Below are 24,742 nucleotides of genomic sequence, written 5' to 3' on the forward strand. Positions count from 1 at the left end.
TTACTTAGCTGTGTTTGTGATTACGATTTTAAAACAATACAGTGTAATTCCATGTTAATGTTAAGAGAAATGGGAAGCTAAACGTTAGAGTCTTGAGGGCTTTTTGACATTACTGTCTAAGTCAGCATGTTCTACTTCTGGAAACCAAAAGCAATAAGGAGAATAGGGAAATTTTTTAAAAACCTACAAATCCCATTTTAGGCAGAAGTAGGAAATTGGTATGATCTGCAGACTTCAAAAATATTTAAAAGTCCCTGGGATCAGGCAGAAGTTACACAGGAGGAAGAATGAAAAGGGGAAAAAAAGCACAGAGAGGGACAAGAGTGGTAGCAGATCTCAGAAAGCACCATCAAAAGTCTATGCTTCCCGAGGGGATGGAGAACTCAGACATACAAAAGCTATATGCTTGGTTTGCAAGGGGGTGGGTGGGCAGGACCTCAGGAACCGGGGTGAGCAGGGCTGGTAGCAGAAACCCGCTTGGACAAATTTGGTTCAAAGAAGCAGAGGAGACAGGGCCATAAAAGAATCACAGCTAAGCTGTATTTGCAGGAAACACTGTATCGTGGTAACAGAATTAGAGACATGTTGAATAACCAAAACTTCTAGCCCAAAACTTTTTCTCTTCCTTCTGCTTCTGCCAGCCACTGCCACCACCATACCCTCCATAACAGATACACACAAACCACCGAGAAATTACTGCTCTCGTTCAATGATGAGTAATTTTAAAAGAACAGGTGCCACATTATTAGCATAAAGATGCTTTAAGAAAAATGAGGAAAAGAGCAGAAAAACCACCAAAGAGCACTCACCAGAGCACTTATCTGTTGCCATGGAACAGATAAAACTGTGACAAAATATATTTGTTCATGAGTTTTTTTAAAAAAAAAAGTAATGAGACAATGTCCTTATGAAGGAGAACTCGCTGATTTACTCTAAATATTAAGTTTCTAATATTTCAGGCTTTAAATGTGTCAGTGAACAAAAGAGACAAAGATCTCTACTCCCATGGTACCAGTGAGAGGAAACAGACAATAAACAATAAATCTCACCAATACATTCTATCACGTGATAGAAATGATAAGCGCTGCAGTGGGTGGGGAGGAGGATAAAGGGGCTTAGGACACTGGAGTTGATGTGGTCAGGTAGCCCCACTAAAAGGGTAATATCTGAACAAAAAATTTGAAGGAGGTGAAGGACTTCTTAGCCTTGGGGATAGTGGGGAAGGAGCTTTCTAGATGGAGGAAAGAGCTAGTGCAGAAACCGTGAGTGGTTGGCACACTCAAGGAACAGCAAAGTCGGTGTAGCTAGAACTGAGTCAACTAGGGGTGGAATAACAGACCAAATCAGAGCAGGTAAGAGCAAGCAGCTCATGGAAGTCTTGTAGACCACTGGAAGGATTTGGGCCTTTACTCTGAATGAAGTGGGAAAACACGTCAGGGTTCTGGGCAGAAGAATGACACGCTCTGTCTTACTTTAAAAGAACCATGAAAAGTATCTTGGATGAGAGAAGGATCTATTACTTGATTGGAAAAAGAGCTCACAGGGTGATCTGGTCTAACCCTCTTCACCAGGCTGACAAAATTGCTAGTATAGGGCTTTGTCTAGCTTGTTGTTAGTTATCCTCACAACATTTTTAGTGATCTGTTTAGTAATTAGTTACTCTTACAGATGATAAGCTCTTCCTTACGTATATGGATAGATTTTCAAACTCAAATACTTCCAGGGCCAAGCTGATAATTATGGTATGAAACAGTTGAGTATCAAGTTACAGAGACTGGGGTGGGGGGAGGGGGAATTGGAGGGTGTATCTTGCCCAAAGATATCCACAAGCTTCAGTTTCCTATTTTTAAGTGTATGTGTGTGTGTGTGAAATTAGATACCTCAAACAGTTAAGAACCTATTCTATCAGTATTCATTAAAAAAATATATAATGCATGCAGATATTACTTTTCAATTCTTAAATTATCTACAGATAAATCCTGGCACCAAACTTTTGCCTTTGAAGGATCTCTGCTTACAAGAACCAAGTGACCGACGTGCTATACTCTTAGTTAACAGCAAATGTGATGCGTGAGTCTTTGCGGGGAGGAGGAATGAAGGGAAGCAAATAATTTTTTTTGTTTGTCCATCATCATGTGAATACATAAAGGTTCCCAGTATGGTATCTTTTCTTACTTCCTGTATCTAGCAGCACCATGAAAGTAAACACTGGTCCATAAACTCATAGCCTGACATAGTAAAGAACACAGAATAGTCACCACTGTGGTTTTTCCTTTGACTCCATGTTACCAGTCAATTCCATGGGTATTTCTGCAATCAGGGCTTCTTACCCTTCTGGCAACATGAAGTAACTGAAGGAAGTATAAACAGATAGGAGCAAACCAAGATGAATTATGTTTACAAATCTCCAGAACTAAATCCAGGAATACTACTGCTGCCCAATATATATATATTTTTTTTGCCCAATATTTTTAATAAAATAAGGAGAAAATAGTAGAGCTAAAATGAAAGCTTCAACAGCCATTAAAATGGTCTTGTATTCCTATATATCTATATAATACATTTTATGTGACACATTTTATAAAACTATTTCTAGTTCTAGCTCATGAAAAGGTTTATAATATTCATTTTATCTTATTTTAAACTCTCCTTTTTGCTTTTAAAATAATGTGTCACTGTTAAAAGTAGGACAAAGTCAATATTGACAAATTATTTTAATTTGTACATAATTTCAAATATGTAAAATTTTAGTTCTCCAACTCCATCTATGGAAGATAAGTCATCAGACGTTGGTTATGGACGAAGTATTTCTTCTTCATCTTCTTTAAGAAGAGCAAGTAAAGAAAAGACCAAGTAAGAAAATGATGTTTTGTCTACACTCAAATAATTCTCTCCCTTAATTTGAGAGTAAAAAAGAAATTCAGATTTTAGGTTTTGGCAACTTAAATTTTAGTCTTCTCACAGTCACACAATTTCAGGATGAAAGCCAGGAAACCTGGTTTGACATTCTGTCTTCTGTGAACCCAGAGTGAGATCTTGAGCCCCTGACTCAGTGTCCATGATCAGGCTTAGTGTCCTTATTTGTAGACGGAATAATGCCTGGTGCCCTGCTTCTTCTCGGTGACTGGGATCAAAACATATAATGGAAGTGAAAATGCCTTATAAATTATAAAATGCCTTGCAAATGTAGTGCATTGCTATTTTCTGTATGATTGAAATTGGTTGTGGTGTTTTTCAAATGACAAGAGAAAACAGTTATCATTTTAGTGCTGGATTTGGATCTCCCACCGAAGAGAAATCAGAACCTACTTCGGGACGCAATACTGCTCTTAGCAAAAGCGCCACTAAAGAGAAAGGATCCAGGTAGAAACCTCCTTACTGTATTCTTCTCCTAACTGTAATCCTGTCAAGTTTTAATTACCCACAGAGTTGGTGAAAGGGAGGGGTGGCTTTTAACTAGGAAGCTCTTCTTATGGAATCAGATGTAGCACTAAACAGGACTCATGAAGTATAATTAAAATTACTTTTATTTGTGTCCCTTGTTGTCTCTTTAAAACTTACCCAGAGGGAATTTCTTCTCCTGCCTCTGGGTGAGAACTCAGGGTACTTTGCTCACTGTAAAGTCCTACAGTCACTTTAATGCAGAGACAACGGAAACAGCAGTCTCCAGTCAGCCCTTTAAAAGTCCAACCGTGTGTAGGAATCAACTTAAAATGAACTTTTCTGCCCCCCACCCCCACCCTGTGGCTGCCTCGGCAGTTGATGAGCAGCACTGGCTGCACCGTAAGCCTCCCTCGTCCCTGCCTCTTGCTTCCACATCCCCTCCCCGTCTTGCCCATGGAAACCCCTGACCCTTCAGGAAGCAATGAGAAGAGGAAAGGGAAACGGGACCACATTCTGAATTTGGCTGGAACCATTATAATGTGGTTCCACGCTTTTTAGGCCTGGCATATTTTAAAACACTGTCTACATGTTTACATATTTTTAAACATATTCTTTCTCTTGTCAGCGTTTTCCTGGATTCTTCAAAAAACCACTCAGACCTCCTGCCCCGCTCCATGACCTGTCAATTATTGTTGACTTAAGCCCTTGAAAAACACTGGGGTGCTGGAGGCTATTTGGCACACATGTATATAATTGAGCATCTACCTTCTAAACCGAGACTGTCTCCTAAGGTCTCCTAAGGAGTGGTCTGCCCTCCTCCACAGACCTCGGAGCTGTGTATGTTCTATTTCTGACTTTATTTTCTCCTGTCAGTCTCTGTTGCTCACTGTTCTGATCTCTGCTTCTGATCATCCCTCATCCTCTCTGCCCTCCTGCCCCTCCTCACCTCTTCCCTTCCCTTCCCCTCCTCACTTGGCTTCTCTTGTTCCTCCTCCCCTGGACTGAGAGTGCCTTGAGGACAAGAACATGCTCGGACTCGAATAATTTCTCTTTTCATCGCCAGCACTTAGCACGGCGCTTGGCTGGCATACATAAGGCATTTGTGTTTATTCAAGAGAACAGAAATCTCAACTTTTTGCAGGAAAAGGTTATTTTCAACAAGATCCACACTTATAAACTGTGTCTCTTGAGCAAATAGGTTACCTTCTCTTTGGCTGAGTTCACTTATCAGTAAAATGCAAAACAAAACAAAACTGTAGTTTGGGGCTTCCCTGGTGGCGCAGTGGTTGAGAGTCCGCCTGCCGATGTAGAGAACACGGGTTCGTGCCCCGGTCCGGGAAGATCCCACATGCCGCGGAGCGGCTGGGCCCGTGAGCCATGGCCGCTGAGCCTGCGCGTCCGGAGCCTGTGCTCCACAACAGGAGAGGCCGCAACAGTGAGAGGCCCGCGTACCACAAAAAAACAAAAAACCTGTAGTCTGTTCCTCACAGTGTCTTGAGAAGATTAAATAAGTTAATGAATGAAAAGGGCTTAGAGCAGGGCCTGGCCCAGAGTAAACATTCAACAAATGTTAGTACTATTGGATGAAACAGTTGCAGGGAGCCCAAACCCACTCCAGCCTTGCAGGGATGCAGAAGAATCCCCAGAATCCAGCGCACGACAGGAGCTGGGAGTAAAGTAGATAAACCGTTAGTCTGCTTGTCTCTCTCCCTCTCTCTTTTTCTCTCTCCACCTGCACAGTGTCTGTTTACAATTGCTTTGTTACCTTCCTTGACTTTCTTTTGGTTGCCACCTCACCCATAACTGTAGCTTATATGTGACTTTGACTTGCCATGGGACCAAATCTGTGCCCAATTCCAAGGCAGTCTTTCAGTTCTAAGGCCCAACAATAATCAAGTACAATCTGCGTCTCTTGTGTGTATTTGTGGGGGAGACCATCTTATCTTCACATGCTTGACAGGACAAGGCTGGCTCTGAGGCAGGTGTCTCCCTGTGGTCTCCTGAACTCCTCAGCTTCCTGGGGAAGAATCCACCTGGCTTATTTAAGTGATCAGTGTGTCCAGGCTCTTTCCCCTTCTCAGCCCTTGGTCCACTGGGGGATAGATTGGTCATAATCTCGTTGTCCTGTTGTTTATCTTTTGGTCAACCTTTCTTGTCTTGTGACTGTTAAAGACCCCTGGACATAGAGTAAAATATTTTAACTCTACTCATCTGAAAATGTCATGGAGAATGTTTAATGTTGACCAAAAAGATACTGAGCAATACTGACAAAGAATAATGAGACATCTAGAACCACAAAGCAGCTGAATTTCTGAAAGGGAGAGGAGAGATGGGAGACAAGTCAGTCAACTGTGTGTGAGGTACCAGACAAGGAAAGTGAAAGTGCGGACTTCTTTTTCCTGATGAATATTATTACCATATACCATGTAAATTAAAATCATTGAGCAACAGGCTCTCATTAGGTGACCAGCCACCATCTTATTTCTGTTTTCGAAGGTTTTAATTGCACTTTCTTTTATGGCATAGCGCTCAAAGGAGAGGTGATTAATTTATATTTTGTTTATCCAGACACCTTCTTGATACTTCCCTAGGCTTCACAGAAACCAACATGTGTAATGCTCTCTAAAGCTTTTCCTTGTAAAGACCATTCTCCTTACAATAAACACTTACTATACCCATTTGTGAAAGGAATTACAAGTTCTATCTATACCATATTTTTTATTGAGACTAGTTTTCATAAATATTTAAGTTGATTGCACATGAGTTTATTATACACACTTAAAAGTGTGTTTTTCTGTCCCCAAATAGGAGGATATGAAATACATATCCTTCCAGTCTGTTCATCTTTGGAGACTTTTAGATCTTTACAACATATACTTTAACATTTCTGCTACTTAGGTCATCTTGATCCCACCACAATGACTTCCTAAAACATTTTTGTTTTTAAAATGATTTTCCTCAGAAAACTGGACAGCCACATGCATAAGAATGAAAGTAGACCACTATCTTATACCATAAACAAAAATTAACTCAAAATGTGAGACCTGAAGCCATAAAACTCCTAGAAGAAAACTTAGATGATAAGCTGTTTACTTCAGTCTTGGCAATCGATTTTTGGATCTGACTCCAAAAGCAAAGACAACAAAAGCAAAAAATAAATAACTGGGACTACATCAAACTAAAAAGCTTCTGCACAGCAAAGGAAACCACCAACAAAATGAAAAGACAACCTACTGAATGCGAGAAAATATTTGCAAATCATATATCCAATAAAAGGTTAATATCCAAAATATAAGAATTCATAAAACTCAGTAGCAAAACAAAGCAATCTGATTTTTAAAGGGCAGAGGATCTGAATAGACATTTTTTCAAAAAAAGACATGCAGATGGCTAACAGGCACAAAAAAAAGATGCTCAACATCACTAATCATCAGGGAAATGCAAATCAATACCACAATGAGATATCACCTCACACCTGGCAGATTGGCTATCAGGAAGACAAGAGATAGCAAGTTTCGGCCAGCATGTGGAGAAAAGAGAACCCTCGTGCACTGTCGATGGGAATGTAAATTGGTGCAGGCTTTATGGAAAACAGTATGGAGGTTCCTCAAAACATTAAAACTTAAAATGATCCAGCAATTCCCCCTCTGGGTATTTATCTGATGAAAATGAAAGCACTAATTTGAAAATTTTCTACACCCCCACATTCATTGCAGCATTATTTAACACAGCCAAGATATGGAAACAACCTAAGTGTCCATCAATGGATGACTGGACAAAGAAGAAGTGGTATATGTATACGATAGAATACCACCAGCCATAAAAAAGAATGAAATCTTGCCATCTGAGACAACATGGATGGACCTTGAAGGAATTATGCTAAGCAAAGTATCAGACAGAGAAAGACAAATATTGTACAATTTCACTTATATGTGGAATCTAAAAAACAAAACAAATGAACAAACAAAACAAAATCATAGATAAAGAGAATAGAATGGTGGTTGCCAGAGGGAAGGGGGGTTGAGTGGGCGAAATGGGTGAAGGGGGTCAAGAGGTCAAACTTCCAGTTATAAAATAAAGTCATGGGAATGTAATGTACAGCATGGTGACTACAGTCAATAATATAGAGCATATTTAAATGTTGCCAAGAGAGTGAATCCTAAAAGTTCACTTTGTATGGTGACGGATGGTAACTAGACTTACTCTGGCGGTCCTTTCACAATGTATAGAAATATCGAATCATTGTGTTGTACACCTGAAACCAATATAATGTTACATGTTAATTATACCTCAATTTAAAAATTTAACTAAAATTTAAAAAATAAAAGAATTTCTCTCAAACCCTCTTTTTACCCATACCTTACCTTTTTTTTTTCCCTTCCCTTAAATCTTGACTTCAAAAGTCTTCCAAAAACACATATTGTCTCTTGGTAACATTTAAATACCTTCTGACCTTCTTTTCTTGAATTTATTCATTCATTCAACAAATATTTACTGAGCACTTAGATGCCAGGAATTATTCTAGTATTAGAAGTATAGCACTGAACAAATACCTCTGCCCTAATAGAACTTACATCCTAGTGGAACAAACAAAATAAACTACACACACACACATCACACATCTCACACACACACACACACACGATGTACCTTCCTAAGACCAGAATAAATCATATCTCCACTTTGTACAATACTCCTTTCTCATCCTTTTGGAATAGATTGGGTAGAACAGGACACCTAACTGGAATAGATTTTGTTCAGTGTTGAACTGCTTGAGTTTCTAATTTTTATTCCTTGTGGAATTTATTGAATGCTACATGGTATTGTGATTATTTTTCACATACCAAAATCTTCTCACCTAAATTGAAACCACAAGTGGGCCGGATTCATGACTTACATCTCTCCCACCAGCTCTGCCCTATAATTGATACATTCAAATAGTTGGCACTTCCCTGGTGGTGCAGTGGTTAAGAATCTGCCTGCCAATGAAGGGGACATGGGTTTGAGCCCTGGTCCGGGAAGATCCCACATGCCGTGAAGCAACTAAGCCCATGCGCCACAACTACTGAGCCTGCACTCCAGAGCCTGTGAGCCACAACTACTGAAGCCCACGGGCCTAGAGCCCACGCTCCACAACAAAGAGAAGCCACCACAATGAGAAGCCCGCGCACTGCAAGGAAGAGTAGCCCCCACTCACCACAACTAGAGAAAGCCCATGCACAGCAACAAACAACCAATGCAGCCATAAATAAATAAATAAATTTACTTAAAAAAAATAGTTGATGGGATCAAGAAGGAGCAAGTGGTTAAACTTTGATAATGTCAATACACAATTTTGAGCCAATTATCTCTCTCTACTTGCCTATCTACCTACTCATCCACCTGTGAACATAGAAAATATGCTTATTGTTTTGGGTTCTCACAGTAAATCTCTGTTCTCTGAGGTAGTTTTGCTAAAGTTTCTGCAAGAAAGCTAGAATTTGTTATATCTTTAATCATAAATTGATGTTCTTTCTGGAGATTAATTTTACAGGAGTTAATTTTGTAATTTCCAAGCTCTTGTTTCCATGTTTATCTAGAAATGAAATTCATTTAAGTACTGAAGCCCTTATTTACACCACTTGGCAGCCTTCATGGGAAAGAAGTCCAAGTGAAATACTTCTATTTATAGCAGCAGGAAATTACAATTCAGGGGTTCCCATAAATTATCTCTTTTTAATCACTCAGTCAGTTTCCCTCTGATGCGCTTAGCCCAGGGTACTGGACGTCATCTTCTCACACCAAATGATTCTTCTCACTTCAGGCAGCATGCTCAGGGAGAACTACACCTGCTTTGTTTCATAGGTGGCTCTGAGTAATCACAGGGTCGAGATCTCCAATCTTACAAAGCTACCCTGTAATTTTAGAAAACAGGTAAACCTATTTATGCTTTCTTGCCATTCTAATTGACCTTCCCAGGATTAGTTCCTAATTTACTAACATCTGACTATGCACTGTAAGGTGTTCAGTTTATTTATCTTACAAAAAAGGAAAAGGGTTAAGATGATATAGCTGGAAAGTAGTCATTTTTGCTTGGAGATTTTATCACAATATATCGTTAGTGCATTTAATGCATGATTAGACTCTTTCCTCGGCTGTAGTAAATAGAATATTGGATTAGAAAATATAAAACTTTTTTTTTTTAGTATTTGTTATGATTATAGAGTTTTGTGTGATTCTCCAATAGCAGCTGATTGGATTATTTTTGTATTTTTTTCTCTAAATTAAAGGGAAAACTCAAATGGACTTCAGTTGATCCTCCTCCCACACCATGCTTCAAATAATACTTAAAGATAATTCCCACCCCTAATTTACTGCTAGTGGAACAGAATGCTCCATACTTGTAAATACATAATTTAGGAGATTTACCTGCCTACACCAGCCTAGTCCCATTTTGGGGCTTTCAAATATATAATCGCAGCTAAGATTTATTATAGCAAAAGATACAATGCAAGATCAGCAGGCAAAAGATACACATAAGAAAAGGCTGAAAGAAGTCACACACAGGCTTCCTAGTCCTCCCTCTGTCTCTGCTAGCATAGCAGAGATTGCTCCACCCAAGAAAGCCCACCTGAGTCATGGGATCCAGACTTCATAAAGGTGTAAATTCCAATTACCTATAGGGAAACACCAATTTGAATGATAGTAGATTTCTCTCAGACCAGAAGGAAATGGCACACCATTTTTCAAGTGCTAAAAGAATCAACCATGTGTTCTCTATCTGATGAATCTATCCTTCAGCAATAAAGAGGGAGAAATAAAGACATTCCCAGATGGGGGAAAACAATTTACTGCTAGCTGGCCTACCCTTACAGACTGGCTAGCTAAAGGAAGTTCTTCCAACGAAAAGAAAATAATGAAAGAATCTGGAAGGATCAGGAAGAAAGAAGGAAGAGCTGAAATATGGGTATATACAATAGACTATTTCCTCATGAGCTTTATACATCATATTTGATGATTGAAACAAAAATTATAAAAACATCTGATACTCAAGACGATGGTATTTAAAACTGGAGACAGTAAAGAGACCTCCATGGGTGTGAGGTTTCCATATTTCCCTCAAAGTGGTAAAACATGGATACCAGCAGACTGTGATAACCAATATATGTATATTATAATACCTACAGTAACCACTACAAACCAATACAAAGAACTACACTCAAAAGCAATGTAAATAAATCAAGATGGATAAATAAAAATGTTCAAGTAACCCACAGGAAGGCAAGAAAAGAAAAACAAAGGAAAAGAGCCAATCAAAAGGCAGAGATTGGCAGAGTGGATTAAAAAGTTATGATTCAACTATACGCTGTTTAAAGAAACTCAAATGTATCGATATAGGTGGGTTGAAAATGAAAGGATGGAAGAAGATACCATGTAAACATTAATTTTTTAAAAAACAGGAATGGTTTTTTAAATATGTATTAAGGCAGACTTCAGAGCAAAGAAAAATTCTAGAGAGAAAGAGGGACATTACATATGATAAAATGAATCAATCCATGAAGAAGATATAATGATCCAATGTATATGCACCAAACAACAGAGCCTCAAAATACATGAGGCAAAAACTGATAGAGCAGAAAGGAGAAATAGAAAACTCCAAAATTATAGCTGGGGACTTCGACATGCCCCTCTGAGCAACTGATAGAACTACTTGACCTAAAATCAGCAAGGATATAAACGAGTTGAACAACACCAGAAATAAATAGGATTTAATTGACATATTATGGAACATTCCATCACCAGCAACAGAATACACATTTTTTCAGCTGCACTTGGAACATTTACAATACCCTGGGTCATAAAACAAGGCTCAGCAAATTGAAAATAATTGAAATCATACAGATTATATTCTCTGACCATAATAGAATCAAACTAGAAATTAATGACAGAAAGACAAGAAGAAAATCTTTAAGCATATGGAAATTGAATAATACACTTCTAAATAATCTCTGGGACAAAAGGAAGCCTCAAAGGACTTAAAATATACAAAGAACTGAATGAAAATGAAAATACAACTCTCAAAATTTGTGGGATGCAGCCAAAGCAATGCTGAGAGGGAGATTTATTTTACTAAAATGTATTAGATAGAGAGGTCATAAATCAATAATCTAACCTCAAGAATCTAGAAAAATAAACTTAATAAAATTAGAAGGAAGAAAATAATAAAAACAGAAATCAATGAAATTTAAAACAGAAAAACAGCAGAGAAAGTCAATGAAATCAAAAGCTGGTTCTTTAAAAATGTCAATAACTGTGTCAACAGTACTATGAGAACTTTAATTCAGCACCTTAAATGAAATGGACCAATTCATCAAAAACTGCAAACTATCAAAACTCACCAAAGATGGAACAGATGCCAAAATCATCATTTAACTATTAAAGAAGTTGATTTCATAAAACCCTTCCAAGAGAGAAATCTCCTGACCCAGATGATTTCATTAGTGAATTCTGCCAAATATTTCTAGAATTAACACCAACTCTAAACAATCTTTTCAAGAAAATAGAAAAGAGAATGTTTCCCAACTCACGTTATGATACCAGCATTATCCTAATGTCAATACCAGAAAAGGACATTATAAGAAAATTATAGCTCAAAATCCATCATGAAAAAAAAAAAATCCATCATGAACATAGATGAAAAAAAACCTTTCTGAAATATTAGCACATCAAAGCAATATATAAAGAGAATAAATAATTCATCTCAGAGTTTATCCCAGGAATGCAAGGCTGGTTCAATATTTGAAAATCAATCAATGTAATCCATATTAACAGTATAAAGAAGAAAAAGCACATAATCATATTAATTGATGCAGAAAATCAGTTGACAAAATTCAACATCTATTCATGATAAAAACTAAAACTGTCAGCAAAATAGGAAGAATATAAGGGAACTTCCTCAGCCTGATAAAAGGCATCCACAAAAATTACCATACTTAATGGTGAAAGACTGGATGCTTTCCTGCAAAGATCAGGAACAAGACAAGTGAGGAGAGAAAAACTGTTCCTATTTGCAGACAACATGATTGTCTAAACAGAAAATCCTTAAGGAATCCACTTAAAAACAAACAAAACTCTTAGAACTAATAGGTGAGTTTAGCAACATGTCAGGATATAAGTTCAACACAGAAAAATCAATTATATTTTTATATACCAGCTATGAAAAATTGAAAACCAAAAACTTTTAATACCATTTTAATAGGGCTGAAAAATGAAATATGAAATTAAAGTGAAAGAGAAAATGAAACAAAACATGTATAGAACTTATATACTGAGAACTGTAAAACACAAAGGAAATCAAAGAATCACTAAATATATGAAGGGATATACCATGTTCACGTGTTGGAAAACTCAACATAGTGAAAATGTCAGTTTTCCCTGAGTCGATCTAGATTTGATACAATTCTATCAAAATTCCAGCAGCATTTTTGGTAGACACAGATATGCTAATTCTAAAACTTTTATGGAAAGGTAAATAAATTATAATAGTGAAAAATCATTTTGAAAAAGAATAAAATTGAATCATTCTACCTGATTTTATGACTTACTGTAAAGCTACAGTAACCAAAATAGTTTGGTATTGATGAAGGGATAGACCGGGACATGAATGAACAGAATAGAGTCCAATAATAGATGACAGAAGCATGGTCAATGGATTTTTTAATTGAAAATATTATGATATAATTGTAAATTCACATGCTATTGTAAGAAATAACATAGAGTGAGCCCATATACCCCTAACCCAGTTTCCCCCAATGATAACATTTTCAAAACTATAGTACAATATCACAACCAGGATAATGACGAATACAATCCAATGGTTTTATTCAGGTTCCCCCAGTTTTACTCCTACGTGTGTGTGTCTGTGTGTATATTAACTTCTATACAATTTTCTCACATGGGTAGGTTCATGTTAAGATAATCAATAGTTCTATCACCACAAGGATCATTCATGTCTAACTGCTCAGCACCATTTGTTGAAAAGTCTATACTTCTTCTCCCATTGAATTGCTTTTGCACCTTTGTTAAAAATAATTGAGCATATTTGTGTGGGTCTGGGTCTTCTGTTACATTAATCTGTGTGTCTGTCCCTCCACCAGTATCATTCCATCTGGATTACTGTAGCTACACAGTAAGATCTGATATCAAGCAAAGTGATTCTTCCCACTTTATCCTTCTTTGTCAAGTTTGATTTAGCTATTCTAGCACCTGTGCCTTTCCATATAAATCTTAGAATAAGATATTCTATTCTACAAAAAAACTTTGCTTGGATTTTGATAGGAATTACATTAAACCTAGAGATCATTTGGGGAGAATTACATCTTTAATATGTTGCATCTTTAAATCTATGGACACAGGATGTCTCATCATGTATTTACGCCTTCTTTGATTGCTTTTGACAGCACTTTTTAATATTCAGCACACAAATCCTACACATGTTTTTTAGAAGTTTATACCTAAGGATTTAATTTTCTTGGCATAATTGTAAGTGCTCCAAATTTTTTTTTGGTTTTTAATTTTGGTTTCCACCTGTTCATTGTAACTATATAGAAACATAATTGATTTTGTATGTTGTTCTTATATCTTCAGATCTTGATGAACTCAATTCTTAGTTCTGGGAGTTTTTTCAGTAGATTCTTTGGGATTTTCTACATAGGCAATCACGTCATCTGCTTTGTCTTTAGTTTTCAATAATTTGATTTCAACGTGTCTGGAGTGGCTTTCTTTGGGTGTACCTTATTGACATTTACTGAAATTCTTTTTCTTTTTTTAAATAAATATTTATTTATTTATTTATTTTTGGCTGTGTTGGGTCTTCATTGCTGCATGTTGGCTTTCTCTAGTTGCAGTGAGCGGGGGCTAGTCTTCGTTGCAGTGCGTGGGCTTCTCCTTGCGGTGGCTTCTGTTGTTGCGGAGCATGGGCTCTAGGCATGCAGGCTTCAGTAGTTGTGGCACACGGGCTCAGTAGTTGTGGCTCAAGGGCTCTAGAGCACAGGCTCAGTAGTTGTGGTGTATGGGCTTAGTTGCTCCGCGGCATGTGGGATCTTCCCAGACCAGGGCTCGAATCTGTGTCCCCTGCATTAGCAGGCAGATTCTTTTTATTTTTTTTGGTGCATGGGCCGGGAAATGAACCTGCAGGCAGATTCTTAACCACTGTGCCACCAGGGAAGTCCCTGAAATTCTAGACTATGTAGATTTATGTCTTTAACCAAATTGAGGAAACCATTTCAGCCTTAATTTATTCAATTTTTTTTTCTGTGCTTCATTCTTTCTCCTCTTCTTCTGAGTTTACGATGACACCAATATTAGCTCTTATTTATTGCACCACAAGTCCCTGAGACTCTGTCAGTTGCTTTTTCAATCTTTTGTTGTCCAGATTGGATCATTTTTATTGATTTATCTTCAAGTTCATAGACTGTTTCTTCTGTTATCTCCATTCTGCTATTAAACCTATTCAGGGAATTGTGTTTTTTAAGTTTTGGTTATTGTATTTTTCAGCTGCAAATTCTATTTTTTTATCTTCTATTTCTTTCTAAGACTTTCTAACTCCCTGGTCATTTCAAGAGTGTTTGACCTACTTGTTGGAACAGTTTACAGCTGAGTCATCTCAGCACTGATGTGTTTTGATTGTCTTTTCCCATACGAGGTGAGATTTTCCTGGTTCTTCATATGTTGAGTAATTATATAGATTGTGATATTATGTTATGAGTCCTTCAGTTCTTATTTATGGGTCTTACACTTATGCTAAGAAGAATGTTTCTTTTGTGTGTGTGTTTTAGCAATCAATTGGCCCAGATGCTTTCAGTCTTCAAATTTCAACCAGTGTTTTGTGGGTTGTCATTCCACCATTAGTCCCATTTTCAAAGGCTTTGTGGTGCTATTTGGATCAGCCCTGCACGTGTACCAAATAGTGTCCAGTATGGGACTTGGGCGGTAGTTTATACCATAGTTCCATCTTCAAAATCTACGTATGTGCCGTTTAGGATCAGAACTATGCACACACAGCTTGGAAGTAAGCCTAGGAATATATAAACAATTTTATAGGGTTGCTTTCCTGAGCTCCTCCCTCTCCATGATCTCCCTTGTCTTTTTTGGTTCCTTGGAGCTTCCCTTTTGGTCCTCAAGCCAAAAAACCCTTTATTTACCCTGCGCTGCTACGCTCTTGCCATGACTGCATCCATGTCCACAGCCAAACAGCAGGAGGACTGAGCAAGTATAAGGCAGTTTTAGACTCTTAGGGACCTTAATGTCACCGCTGCCACCACCGTCACAAGCTTCCTTAGAAGATGGGGTACAAGATAATGGATAAAAATAAGAAAAAAAAATCAAAAAAAGGGTTTTCCTCCACTGTCTCTCTTTCCTGCTTCTCAGTAGGGCTTCTCCTTGGGCTCTCTCTGTGCTGATGCCCACTTCCAGACTTGGGACTATGTTTAGTTCAGCTTGGAGAATAGTGGAGGAAAATTAAAATATAAGCTCACCGTCAGTTCCGTAGTCATTCAAATGTCAGTCTTCTCTGATCTTCCTGCTGTGAATTATTTTTCAGAGTTTTCAAATAGCTATTGCATGCACCCTGTCCAGGTTTCATGACTGTATTCAGTAGGAGACACAGGGTGAAGTGTGCTTACTCCCTGTTACCTGGAATGAGAACCCCTGTCATTGTTTTGTTCCACTCATGAGAGAATTAGTAAGATATTAATACTGGTTCAAAGATCATTTGAGAATATATGCATTTCTATCCAATTTAATTAAGGAATGTTAGAAAAAGATTTTAACCTTTGGGAGTATCTTTTCCATTGAAGAGAAATAATTTGCATCTCTACTAAACAAAAATCTATATGTTAACTAGTAACTTCTCTAAGTCTGGAACTTTTCATTAAGAGTATCTTTTAATTAAACAGTATCTTTACTGTTTACTAAGTACATTCTATTTACCCTAAGTACAGAACTAAATACGTTTCCCTAGATAAACTTTGCATGAATCTTTGCCCCTGCATGACATGAAAATTCCATGCCATCCTTATTTTGTTTTTGTCTTTTTCCACGTTTTGGATAATTGTTCTTAAAAGTGGGATCCAAATTCTTCTTGCAGAAGGTCTCAACTGAAGCAAGAGATGATATAAGACTGGCATAGACTCTCTGAGGAGGCAACCTATTTTTTCCCAATTCCATAAATATTTATTACATACCTACAATGTACCAAATATCTTGATAAGCAATGGTACAGAAAAGCAATGATTTTCATAATATATATCAGTCGTGTAGTAATCTCTTGAAAAATAATTTCTCCGGCAAAATATAGAGACTATAAAGCTCTATCTTTGTCGTGGAAAATTTGAAAACTCTGTATGGTATTGTTGTTGAGGTATATATAAAATACTATATTTCTGCAATGCTCTTCAGATCAACTCAGAGCACAGTTAGTGCTTATTCACTCTGTGATATTGATTGCTATTGTTTACTCTCTAAGGAAAGGCAGAGTAAAAAAAGAAGAGGAAAAAGTGAAGGAGGAGGAAGAGGTTGCAGTAGCACCAAAACTGACTGGAGAAGGAAGTCCTGATAAAGAATGGCTCCCTCCCTCTGATCCTGACTTCTGTGTTTATGTGTATGAAGTGACCAGATCCATACTTCCCATCACCAGTATAAAGGAACAGGTTGAGGTTCTTGCAAAGTAAGTGTCTATATATACATACACATTTTCAATTTCTGAAAAATGTTTTTGATGTTACTGATTTGCACTTTTTAGCCAATTTTCAAACAACTACACCATAATAAAACCAAACTTGTATAGCACCCTGCCTCTGACTCTGAAGCAGGAACACAATGAATTGGATATAAATCCTCCATTTCTATTTTAGATCATATTTCTGCCAAGAATCAGAGCTAGGAGCTGGAAATTACTTAAAGAAAAATGCCTAGGTCATTTTCTCCAGCTAAACCAGGAAAAGCATCTTTCAGGGTGATCCTAAAGAAGTTATGAATGAAGGAATCCTATTTTGAATTATTTGTAAACTCACAAGTTGTTTTCTAATACAAATAGCCATCCCTTATTTTTATGTTATATGTCTGATATTTTGTGTTTCATGTTGCTCCAAAGTGGGATTGTGGGTATTCTAAGAGATGGTTCGGCATGCTGTATAAGCTAAGTGAGGTCGCCTCCTAAACGAGAGCATTTAATCTGATTCCTCTAAGAGAAGGCTGAGAACCTGACTTTATGACTGACAGGAAACCTCTAGAAATGGAGGCTTGCCTTCATGACTGACACCAGCCAGTCGTGAGCTCCTGGCTTGTGCAACAGCTGCAATCTCCGTGGGAGCTTGTACCTTCTCCAAATAGAAGTGAATTGCAGGCACCAAACCTGGATGTGACAACTGCAAGAAACACAGCCGCCAGATCACTGACTTCTTGTCAGGCGACTCTGGAAGAGAGCGTTTTTGGCTACCGAAGTTTTCCTTGGTGTCCTTGAGAAATGATGACTCAAGCAGAAATCTGACTTAGCTCATTTCAACACTTGTCAAATTTCCTCATGCTTTGTTCCTATCAGAAATAGTTTTCATCATTCCCAAATAATTGTTTTCTTAACCTGAACCCACACCAAGAGAGCAATACAGAGATGTGTCTCCATGCCTTTGGCTCCTAGAGGCTGTTACAGGACATCTGGCTGGCACTGAGGGTCAGTTTTCTGCCTAATCCTTTCTCTTGGTTTTCACCATTGTTCTTCTTCACTTGGTTCCACGTACAGCAAGAGGAAGTTCTTTCTTTACAATGGGCAATCCTGCCTTTAGTCCATGATGTAGCAGCCTCAGCTGACAGAGGATTTTTGCAGGTGTGCTTACTGACATCTTCAGTGAGAGCCTAATCTTAGGAGAAACTCACAGGCAAAGTACACCCCCGCACCTCACCTCCTCACCTAACTGTTAGTAATTTTTCCCTTTTTGCCTCTTCCTGTCTCCTCTAACCTCAGTGTTACATAAATGCCATGTCTTTCTCTAAATTAAAAAAAAATGATAAAATTTAAAAGAAAAGGATGATAAAACTTGAAAAGATTTGTGAACCTCAGGGTTCCCAATGGTCCTATATGTTTGTCTTTGTCTCTGAGTTTAAATTCCTTAAAAGAAGGACCACATGTCAAGACAATGCCTTGGATTTCAGATTCAAACATTTGAAAATACTTTCCAAGATTAAGATAACATTTAAAAACTGTGTTGATACAAATGTAGTGTGATATTGATTTGTATCTTGCTATACATATTGGGAAAATTAGCATTCATTTCCTTCTTCCTGCTGAATGAAATGTTAGAATTTCAGTTTATGTAAGATAGTTTAAATATAGTAAGCATAATGTTAACTTATAGTAAATACATTTTTTAAAGTAAAGCAAACAAAAATCAGACAGAAAGTATCTTTTACAAGTATAATTACACAGATATTTATACTCAAAGCATCCAAAGTGAGATATTAAACTTGACTGATTAAATCTCACTGTAATTGACACAGGTACGTGGCAGAAAAAATGGGCGGTAAAATTCCAAAAGAAAAACTACATGATTTCAGCTGGGAACTTCATATAAGTGAACTAAAGTTTCAACTTAAATCCAATGTTGTACCAATTGGACTGATCAAAAAAGGAATCTTCTACCATCGAGCTTTGCTTTTCAAGGTATTTAAGATGTTTTGCTCATTTCCCACTAGGTAAAAATGTTTTGTCTGTATCATTGTGGAGTAAGCCAGTTGCTAACAATTAACTGGATGATATTAATCCTATCATTTAGATGTACTTATATTTGGCATGTATATGTATGTGTATATATACATACACACACGTATATTCACCAGACTATTGGAAACATATTCATTCAATATTTATCATACACCTACTCTAGGCCAGGGCCTCTTCCAAGGTCTGGGAATATACAGATACTAAAGTGACAGTCTCGGGACTTCCTTGGTGGTGCAGTGGTTAAGAATCTGCCTGCCAATGCAGGGGACACGAGTTTGAGCCCTGGTCCGGGAAGATCCCACATGCCCCAGAGCAACTAAGCCTGTGTGCCACAACTACCGAGCCTGCGCTCTAGAGCCCACGAGCCACAACTACTGAGCCCAAGTGCCACAACTATTGAAGCCCATGCACCACAGCTACTGAAGCCCACGCACCCACAGCCCCTGCTCTGCAACAAGAGAAGCCACCGCAGTGAGAAGCCCACGCACCACTATGAAGACCCAAGGCAGCCAAAAATAAATAAATAAATAATTTTTCATAAATAAATAAATAAATAAAGTGACAGTCTCTGCATTCAAGGGGGACCTAAGCCAGACTTGCGGGTTCTCAGGTGACGTCAGGGAAAGTTTCAAGGGAGGAAGTGATATGTGGCCTCAGAATTAGAGGCTACATAGGATTTCAGCAGGTAAAAAAGGAAGACAAGGGTGTTCTAAACAATACAAATATTTATTTAAAATAACATGTATGAGAGTCAGTGGTCCATTTGAGGGATGTAGAATAGTTGGTCTGGATCCAGAAAAGCGGGGAGGGGTTGGATAAGGCTAAAGCACCAGACAGTAAAGCACCATGTGAGTTTGTACTTGACCTTAAAATCTGTGAGTAACCACCGAAAGTTAAGGGGAAAGTGATTTTGAAAGACCACTCAGGCAACAGAATGTGGAATGAACTAGAACGGGGGAAAGACTGGAGATGGGAAGACCAACTGGAAGGTCACTGAAGCAAGAAGTACAGGTGCCTGATACTAAAGCCATGGTGGAGGCTGTGAACGAGAGGTGAGTTTGGCAGGAGATATAGAAGATAAAACTGAAAGGAGCTGTTGACTGCCTAGCGGTGGTGTGAGAGACTGCATGAGAAGAAGAAAATGATTTCCAGGATTTGGGCAGGGTAACTGGAAATGATGGCATCATTCACAGAGATGTGGACACTGGGGCAGGATTAGGTTTAAGGGAGGGAGTGATCTTCTTTTTTCCTCCATTGTGTCCAGTGTCTGGAGTATAATAGGAGCTGAGAAAATTGTTTCAGAGCCATAGACTTAAATGTATAAACTTCCTACCCTCTCCTGAATACCTATAAACCTCATTGCATCTTACCTCCAGTTCCAAGCCAATTCTGTTTATAATCCAAATGCCAGTCTTTCCTACTTCCTTGGATTTCTTGCTCTATCAATTCCTCTCTCCCATCTTAAATCTCTTTCTCTCTACTAGCTGTTTTACCTTTAAAATCTAAACTTAAGTCCAAAACATTTAAAGAGAAAACATAAATCTTTTCTCATTATATCTACAACTACTCCTATAAGCGCCTATCACCATGACCACCATCATTTTGAACTTATGTGCCAGGCACTTAATAAATATAATCGTGAAGAGTCTCAGATATGCCAAACGTTGAAATTACTACCTTTGTTTTAAAGATAAGAAAATTGATACTTAGAGAAGGAATTTACCCAAGGATAACCAGAGATACAGCTGGAATTTGAACCCGTGCCTATCTGAGCCAAAACCTACCATACTGCTTCTATCTGAAGATAATTCTCATTCCCAGCCAAAATTCTGAGTCTTCTCAACTCCTAGTCACTCCTTGACCTCAGTTTCATCCTCAACTCCCTGCAGTCTGGCCCTTGTTCCCTCCCAAGAAGGATCACAGTGATCTGTTTTCTGTCTTGCTTGATACATCAAAGAATTTGTCACTGATCCTTCTCTTTCTTTAACACCACTTTCTTTAGTAACTTCTGTCCTCTCTTGCCATTTCATCTCAGTCTCCTTTGGAGACCTCTTTTCCTCCACCCTTGTCTTAAATGTTGGGGTCCTGACCCAGAACTCAAGGTTCTGTCCCAGGCTCTTCTCTTTTCTCCCTTTACATACTTCGTTTGGTGAGGTCATCCTCCTACATCACCTTAAATACGACTTACATGTCTCAGGTTTCTAGATCATTTCCTCTCTCCCACAAGCCGCTCCTGATTCCAGGTCTATCTGTCTGTTTACCCCGTAGCTAGCTGCCCTTGTGTGTCTTGTAGGAACTGCATTAGTCTTCTCAGGCCACTATAACCAAGTACCACAGATGGGGTGGCTTAAACAATAAACAGTTATTTCTCACTGTTCTGGAGTCTGAGAAGTCCAAGATCAAGGTGTCAGGAGATTCAGTGTCTGGTGAGAGCCCACTTCTTGGTCGGCGGTTGCCGCTTTCGTACCGTATCCTTATATTTCAGAGTGGGGGGAGGGCCCTTCCTCCTCTTATAAGGGCACAATTCCCATCGTGGGGGCTTCACCCTCATGACTGCCTCTTAAGGGACCCACCTTCAGAAAGAAAACAGGAATCTCAAGGGGAAACATTTCAGTTCACAACGTTACAGCAGACTGAATTCATTACCCTCACACCTCACCTGAGTCATGCAGTTAATCACCCAGGTCTTGCCTACCACTGAATCCTGAACACCAACACTCACTGGTAAAACGTGTTATCCTTCTATTCCTCCCAAAAGCGTTCACTCCCCCTACATAAACTCTTCATCTCCCCGTTTTCTTCCGGCTCCTTTCCTCCATGGAAGCCTAGATAAATCGTCCACAGACCGTGTAACCTGCTCACTGATTTCCTTCGTCTTTGTGCCCCCATCCTTCTGCCCCTCCACCTTGCCTGCCCACACTGGACCAATCCGACTGCCTGCCCTTCCCACAATGACACTTGGGCTGCAGAACGCGACAGTGGGATGTGCCACAGCCAATTCAGGATCCAAGGTGGTGGATGTACGTGCTGCCTGGCCATCTTTTCCAGCTCCTGGCCACAGGCTTTTCCTGTTTTCCTCAGCAGCTGTGCCCCACATCTGCCTTCTTTCCTAAGCCTTTTCATCTTCACCTCTTCCTATATGCAGATGACCTTGTTTCCCACTTCACAAAGAAAATAGATACTTCCAGATTCAACTCAGCTGAGGTTAAGAACTCAGACTCTGGGAACTCCCTGGTGGTCCAGTGGTTAGGACTTGGCGTGCTCACTGCTGGAGCCCTGGGTTCAATCCCTGGTCGGGGAACTGAGATCCCACAAGCCAGCTCTCTTATCCACTATGATGTGGCTAGGAAGTTTCCAGATTATTTAAAAAGTGCTTTTAAAATCAGGACAAATTGAAGAGACAGCTTCCGAGGAACATACGCAACCCCTGAGGACAGGGCATCAGGCAGCCCAAAAAGGACCAACCGCTCACAGTTCTGCCCCCCCCCACCCCCGGCTCCAAAACACCTGTCTACACCACACAGAACAAATGGGCTAGAAACAGGTTCCTGCCATTCCAGTCCTGCCATTCAATCCCACTGCATATCACACCCAAGGAGCAGCCCAGGAGCATGGAAAGATTGATAGATGCACTAGAGCTGAAAGCCTGTGGAACAGCTTTTCTCCAATTACGTTATCAATCTTGTGCTGATACAATGCAGCGCAACTGCCTGAAAAATGTCCCTTCCCAGCAGGATCTACACAGAGATTTTGAGTCCACAGAATCTTGAGCAACAGGGGAACTTATCACATTTTACCAACTCCTATCACAACACTCCACCTTTTTTCCAGCCTCCTTTCTGAGCACTTTGTTGTTGTTGTTCTGCAAGAGTGTATATTTCACCTTCGACCAAGGTGGGTCTTTCAACCAAGGCTTTTTCTCTGCCCCTCCCCCTCCTCCCTCTTGGTTGATCTCGCGTTTTCTCCCCACAGGCTCTGGCTGACAGAATTGGCATCGGCTGCTCTCTGGTTCGCGGGGAGTACGGCAGAGCCTGGAATGAAGTCAAGCTGATGAATGAATCCCGAAAGGGGGTGATTGGGGCTCTCCCTCCCCCGGAAACTTACATAGTTGACCTCATGTTCCACCCAGGGGCACTGATAAAGTTAAGAAGCCGAGAGGCAGATCTTTACAGATTTCTCTAAACTTCCAAATGAACACAAAAGGTGTTCAAACAAGAAATCCATTATATACCCTTTCTATGAAGTTCACTGGTAGATTTTATCAGTATTTCTTTAAATAAAAATATTAGAAATGCTCTCCTTGTGTAGAAATGAGGTCACTAGGATTGGACTTGGTCGTGCTTCTGAGTTCAGGCTTTTGGCAAGCATTCAGTCTGATGAGATCAGATTACACTTGTGTAAAGCTTATTATTCTCGAAATTAATCCACCCCGCTGTTTCCTAAGGAGCATCTCTGCCCTTTGGGAATCATGTGTAAAAGCACCCAGCTACTGTTCCCAGCACAGTGCCCTATGACTGTCATTCTTCATGTTCCGGATGCTCCAGGAAGACTTGGTTAAATCAAGTCCATGGTTTGTTGTGTCTTCAGTCGCCTTGTCTCACTCCCATAAAGTAAGATTATTGATATTTCGAATATTTGTAGATCTATTTTAGTATCACAAATCCCTTTCTCAAATTTTTTGTTCATATTTTCCCAAATTTATCATTAAGAACACTGTTTAGTATACTTCACTGAACTAAAAATATTTCTAAAAACTATTTCCATACACTGCACTTGTCTATATTGACTTGGAAACATACCTTCATTTAAAAACAATTCTGATTTGCTCTTTGCACATTTGAATGCTGGGTCACAAAAATGTGACTTCAAATTTACATGACTTAAAAGTTCTTTTCTGGAAAATTCTGAAATCTAAGTATAAAGTAAATCTTTGCTGAGGAATTGTGTTTTCAGTATTGAGCACAAAATGGGGAGCAAGCACCCATTTCAAATGGCAAGAGGAAATGAATCTCGTGAAGTATACATTTTCTTAGTCAGGCTTTAAGTCTAAAGTTGACCCATCTAATCATTTTGCTAGAAGGTTTTCAAAAGTGAGTTTGATTTTAGAAATTAAGGTGAAGATTATTTTGTATGAACCAATGTGTAATTTCAAAGAATGTGTAATTATTTCAATATAAAGTTCCTTACATCAAATGGTGTGGTAATTATATTTATCACCCAGTTTCATGAAGAGAGCACAGATTATAGGATACACATCCGTCTAAGCATTTCCAAGTCTCTCTCGATCCAGAAAGCATTCAAAGTGGATTAAAAAGATATATAAGATGTAAAAGATAAAAATAAATGAAAAACAGGCATAAGTATAGGAAAGAAAGTTTGACAAGGCCAGGAACAAGCTTAGAATTCAAAACGCAGTCTATGAAAATCCTGCGTATTTGTTAGAGGTAAGTGAAAATTTGACTCAAAACTTTCTAGCAGCCAGTGCAGAGGGGAATGCTATCAGTTACATGATTGGTAATAGGGTCCACTAGATAAAAGCACAAAACGGCTTCCCAAGAGGAACAAAGACCAGGGGAATTCTTCTTTGGGAGCTTCAACAGACGA

The 24,742-nt window shown here is 38.8% G+C and overlaps 1 protein-coding gene across 3 annotated transcripts in view; it reads left to right on the forward strand.

The window, feature by feature from the left end:
- The window catches only part of ARMC3 (armadillo repeat containing 3), a 91,224-nt gene extending 67,798 nt beyond the window's left edge, over positions 1-23,426 (forward strand). The window contains exons 13-18 of one of the 3 annotated variants that reach the window (XM_027122103.1): positions 1,973-2,070; positions 2,752-2,853; positions 3,268-3,363; positions 16,889-17,089; positions 18,916-19,078; positions 23,111-23,426. In XM_027122103.1, the coding sequence (XP_026977904.1) occupies positions 1,973-2,070; positions 2,752-2,853; positions 3,268-3,363; positions 16,889-17,089; positions 18,916-19,078; positions 23,111-23,320 (870 nt within the window). In that variant the 3' untranslated portion in view covers positions 23,321-23,426. Of the gene's footprint in view, positions 1-1,972; positions 2,071-2,751; positions 2,854-3,246; positions 3,364-16,888; positions 17,090-18,915; positions 19,079-23,110 lie in introns of all 3 variants that reach the window. The other 2 variants (XM_027122104.1, XM_027122102.1) reach the window with 2 other exon arrangements.
- The last annotated feature ends 1,316 nt before the right edge of the window (positions 23,427-24,742 follow it).

The sequence above is a fragment of the Aethalodelphis obliquidens genome, unplaced genomic scaffold (assembly GCF_003676395.1).
Source record: "Aethalodelphis obliquidens isolate GAN/ISIS:26980383/991018 unplaced genomic scaffold, ASM367639v1 scaffold23, whole genome shotgun sequence".
NCBI classification, from domain to species: domain Eukaryota; kingdom Metazoa; phylum Chordata; class Mammalia; order Artiodactyla; family Delphinidae; genus Aethalodelphis; species Aethalodelphis obliquidens.